The sequence below is a fragment of the Sardina pilchardus genome, chromosome 16 (assembly GCF_963854185.1).
Source record: "Sardina pilchardus chromosome 16, fSarPil1.1, whole genome shotgun sequence".
Taxonomy (NCBI): domain Eukaryota; kingdom Metazoa; phylum Chordata; class Actinopteri; order Clupeiformes; family Clupeidae; genus Sardina; species Sardina pilchardus.
Window position 1 is genome coordinate 16,003,043 of NC_085009.1, and position 5,000 is coordinate 16,008,042.

The 5,000-nt window shown below is 44.4% G+C and overlaps 1 protein-coding gene across 2 annotated transcripts in view; it reads left to right on the top strand.

The window, feature by feature from the left end:
- Positions 1-5,000, top strand: part of LOC134060381 (phosphofurin acidic cluster sorting protein 1-like) — a 61,364-nt gene that overhangs the window by 30,174 nt on the left and 26,190 nt on the right. For both annotated transcript variants that reach the window (XM_062517068.1, XM_062517069.1), the window contains exons 2-4: positions 668-755; positions 3,154-3,243; positions 4,271-4,396. In XM_062517068.1, the coding sequence (XP_062373052.1) occupies positions 668-755; positions 3,154-3,243; positions 4,271-4,396 (304 nt within the window). The remainder of the gene's footprint in view (positions 1-667; positions 756-3,153; positions 3,244-4,270; positions 4,397-5,000) is intronic.

The following is a 5,000-nucleotide window of genomic DNA, read 5'->3' on the forward strand; positions in this document are numbered from 1 at the left end:
TGAGCAGAGGTCTCTGACTGACGTCAACTGAAGTCAGGAACACTGCTTTGATCCCAGTCGCCTTTAGTCACGGCGCTGCCTCTATGCTAAACAAACAAATAGAAGCAACACACAACCGCTTCTGGACAAACAAATGGAAACAACACGATTGAATAAGCAACGATAAGCTCAAATCAATCCAATCCAGCTAACATAATCAAGACCCAAGGAACTAAATGGTCATTCGCATTAACAATTATACTGAATACTCATTCAGATTGGTGCCTCTCAGAAAGCAATCAATGGAGGACTTGGATAACCGCTGCAATAATTATTGATGATTGTTTTTCATTCACCATATTCACTCATGAAAACACACACACAATTTGCATATTTTTTGTCCTTTTTTTTAAATGAAGGCGTTGGTATGATGACTATGTGTATGTGTGTGTGTTTGTTAGCTTCTGTTACCAATAGAAGAATGAAGTGCAAACAACTTGTAAACCACATCTCATTTTAGTGTAGGATGCAATGTCTGGCTAATAGATGTATAACTGTTATTGTGATGTTTAATAGTCCTCTGTTGACAGATATTGCCGGTATAATTTGAGAGTTATGTCCTTTTGATCTTTGGGGGAGCTTTATATGAATTTGACTGATGAATGCATTTGTGTGTTTCTGTGCACAGGTTGTTCAATCTGACTCTGAAGAAGCTGGTGATGCTGAAGGAGTTGGACAAGGACCTGACGTCTGTGGTCATCGCTGTCAAACTCCAGGTACAGACAGACGCCACACACTCTTTCTCTGTCTCTATCTCTCTCTCTCCATCCCTTTCTCTGTCTATCGCTCTCTCTCCTTCCCTTTCTCTGTCTGTCTACACGTTTCTCCCTCTTCCTCCTTATCACTTCTCTCTTTTCTGCTCTGTGCAATTTCTCTTCCACACACATACGCTCTCTCTCTCTCTCTCTCTCTCTCTCTCTCTCTCTCTCTCTCTCTCTCTCTCTCCTATCTCTCTATCTCTCTACATGTATCTATCTCCCTCTCTGTCTGTTACTTCTTCTCTCTGTTTCTTAGTCCTCTGCTTTGACCATCCTCCCTCTGTGTGTGTGTGTGTGTGTGTGTGTGTGTGTGTGTAAGAGAGGACTCTTGAGAGGATGCGTGTGTCGTGTCAAAGCAGTTGGAGGCGTTGACGCGTCAACAGGAATCACACTATGACTTTTTGTTTCCTTTCAATCCCCAGAGCCTGCAGCCTCCTCTCCACATGCACTAACACACACACGCACACACACACACACACACTCACTAACACTAACATACACATACACACACACACACACACACACACACACACACTCACTCACTAACACTAACATACACACACGCACACACAGAGAGAGAGACACACACACACACACACACACACACACACACACACACACACACACACTCTCTCTCACTAACCCTAACATACACGCAAATGCACATACACACACACACACCCACACACTCACACACACTAACGTACACACACTAAGATGCAGTAACACAAACCCTAACCCTATCTCTCTATCTCTGTCTCTATCGGTTTGCCTGCCTGTTATTGTCTCTGTCTGTCTCTCAGTGAGCCGTTATATCTGTCTATTAGTCTTATCTGTCCATCTCTCTTTCGCACTTTCACTGTCTTTCAATATGTATCCATCTTATTCCCTCTGTCTTCTTCCCTCTGTGTTTTCATCCATCTCTTTTTCTTCCTCATTCCCTCTCTCCGCTGCTCTCACTCCATCTTCCTCCTTTCCCTCTCCCTCCCTCTCCTCCTCCTCTCCTCCTCTTTTCTCTCTGACCTCTCCTTCTCCCTCAATCTGTGTGTGTGTGTGTGTGTGTGTGTGTGTGTGTGTGTGTGTGTGTGTGTGTGTGTGTGTGTGTGTGTGTGTGTGTGTGTGTGTGTGTGTGTGTGTGTGTGCGTGTGTGCGTGTGTGCGTGTGTGCGTGTGCGTGTGCATGTGTGTGTGTCAGGGGTGGAAATTAAATTCAAATGAAATATTAGAATATTTCTTTGTGTCTGAAATCTAAAAGCCACTTTCATATTTTACTAGCATTTGGCTTGTGGGTGGTGTTCATTTCCATCCATTGTGTGTGTGTGTGTGTGTGTGTGTGTGTGTGTGTGTGTGTGTGTGTGTGTGTGTGTGTGTGTGAGAGAGTGTGTGTGTGTGTGTCTGTCTGTCTGTCTGTCAGGAGGTCACTCCATGCCCTTTACAATACTCACCAAGATGGTGACGGGGATTTCCTTGTAAGTGTAAAGCGGGATTCTGGGCATCTCCGGAAAGGGAAAGAGGGTCAAGTCCGGCCACCTCTCCCTCTCTCAGCTCATTTCTCTGTCATTCTAAAGGTCATGACACAAGCATTTCTGCATTCTCTCCCATCTCCCCTTCATTCCAGAACTCTCTCTGGGCCTATCCGGACCAGTTCCCCACCCTTTACTACACGAGACTCTTTTCTGTTTCTGTATTCTCGATGAAAGAGTCTGCACACTTCTCCTTCAAGAACTGTTTTTGTTTTCAATCCTGTTCCTCTTGTCCTGCACCATCTTGTGTAGCTTGAATGTTACTTCATAGCTGCTTTGTTTTTTAGCTTTGGATAAAAAGTGTCTTATAAACAAATACATGTAAATCTACCTTGAATGTGCAAGCTTTGTCCAAAGTTTGTCTATTTTTTGCTCGTCTTCGAGGCAACAGTATCCCGCCATTCCACTGTCAGAAACCCAGCTCTATATTTAACCCATTAAGGATAATGCAATTCAGTCAGGATTCGGCGCTAGTCAGGTGACTTCTATCCGCCGTGGTCTGCTGGGCTAAGCTTGTCGACAGACCAAACAGGCAACATGTAACAACGTTCCATTTATAGCGCGTACAACAGCGCTAACGTTTAAATAGGAGCGTAAATTGAATGAAAACAGAAATGCATTTTTAATATGGCGCTATAAAAGCTAAATGTTCTTCTGGTTAATGTGTTTTCATTTTCAGATTGTCTCATAGTGTGAATAATTAATAAGTGAGGCATGATTTTTACAAATGACTTACAGCTAAATTCCCTTCCTCCTCTCTTTGTTTGTCTTTCCTTCTTTTTCTTTCTTGTCTTTGTTTTTCTCTCTCTCTCCCTCTTTCTCTCTCTCTCTCAGGGATCGAAACGCATTTTACGCTCCAATGAGATCCTGCTGTCTTCGGCTGGGCTTACCGAGACAGACCTGCAACTCACTTTCTCTTTGCAGGTACACACCCGCACACACACACACACACACGTCCTTTCTTGCTCGCTCACACATGTGCACGTGTACACACACACACACACACACACACACACACACACACACACACCTTCCCTCACCCTCACCCTGACTCGCACATCTACTTTACACCTCATTACATGGGTGACCTCCAGCTCTCCTTCCCACGCTGAGCCTCCACACACACACACACACACACACACACACTTACACACTTACACTCACACACATATCCACACATGCTACCCTATTGACTGATCCATAACAGCATGTCCCCACACACACACACACACACACACACACACACACACACATCCACACATGCTACCCTATTGACTGATCCATAACAGCATGTCCCCTGACATCTGCACACTCCACCTCTACCTCTGCACTACTACACAGACATGTCCACACATGCCCACACACACACACACACACACACACAAACGCAAAGGGGCACAAATATGCCTTTACATTATAAAAACAGGAAGGCACAAATATGGCTTTACATTACAAAAACAGGAAGGCACAAATATGGCTTTACATGACAAAAACAGGAAGGCACAAAATATAATGTTATTTATGCGCATGGATTATATAGATGAGTGCTTCGCTGTAGGTAATTGTAGAACCGCAGTGTATCGTACAGGGACATGACAAAAATGGCAAATAGCAAATGATAATGAGTCAGACTCCTGTGTGTGCTCTGGACAATCATCTTCTGTGTTAGTATGGAGGCACGCTCACCAAATGCACTCTAATGGCGTGATATGTTAGCGTGCTAACACGGTCGTCCTGTCATTTGTAATGAGATGGTGTTTCAGCTGTCATACTTAAAGCCTCGCTCTGTGCCCTATGTGTTAGCACGCTAGCACGTTAGCACGCGCTCACCATAAACTCTATGATGGTTTGGTGTGTTAGCAATAGCATGCTAGCAGGTTTGCTACTGTGCTGTGAAACGCTATTGGGTTTGCTATAGCTAACGGTTTTGACTGTGTGTCTCCCTCTGCAGTACCCACACTTCCTGAAGCGCGACGCTAACAAGCTGCAGATCATGCTGCAGCGCCGCAAGCGCTACAAGAACCGCACCATCCTGGGCTACAAGACACTAGCGCTGGGCCTCATCAACATGGCCGAGGTGTGTGTGTGTGTGTGTGTGTGTGTGTAAAAATGTGTGTGTGCATGCATGTGTGGGTGAGTGGGTAGTTGGGTGGTTGTGTCTGTGTCTCTGTGTGTGTGTGTGTGTGTATGTGTGTGTGTGTGTTATGGTGTACCTCTGTCCATATCTATTGGTGTGTCTGTTTGTTCTTCCTAATAGGTTTGGAGCATCGACATGCATTTATGTAGGAGGTTCAAAGTAGCTTACCTAGCATTCATGCTGCATACTGCTAGAAGCATACTCATCGTCTTCATCTTCATCTCCGTCTTCCTCTACTGCCACCACCATCATCATCATCATCTTAAGAAAATGTTTTCTTTGCCAGTCTCGCTAAGTGGATAGAAAAAGCACTAAGAATAGGAATGCACTGTTGGCTATTGGATCACGTTATTTAAGAATTACATTTAAATCTGGAATTTCTGCATTTTCCCAGAAGCGCAGGGTTGTTATAATTCTGTTAGTACACCTAAAAAGCATGACTCCATCTTGCCTCCGGGCTATTATTTTCAGTCTTAATTTTCATCTCTCTCTCTCTCTCTCTCTCTCTCTCGTGTTTCCCCTCCTTTTCTCCGTCTGTACACAT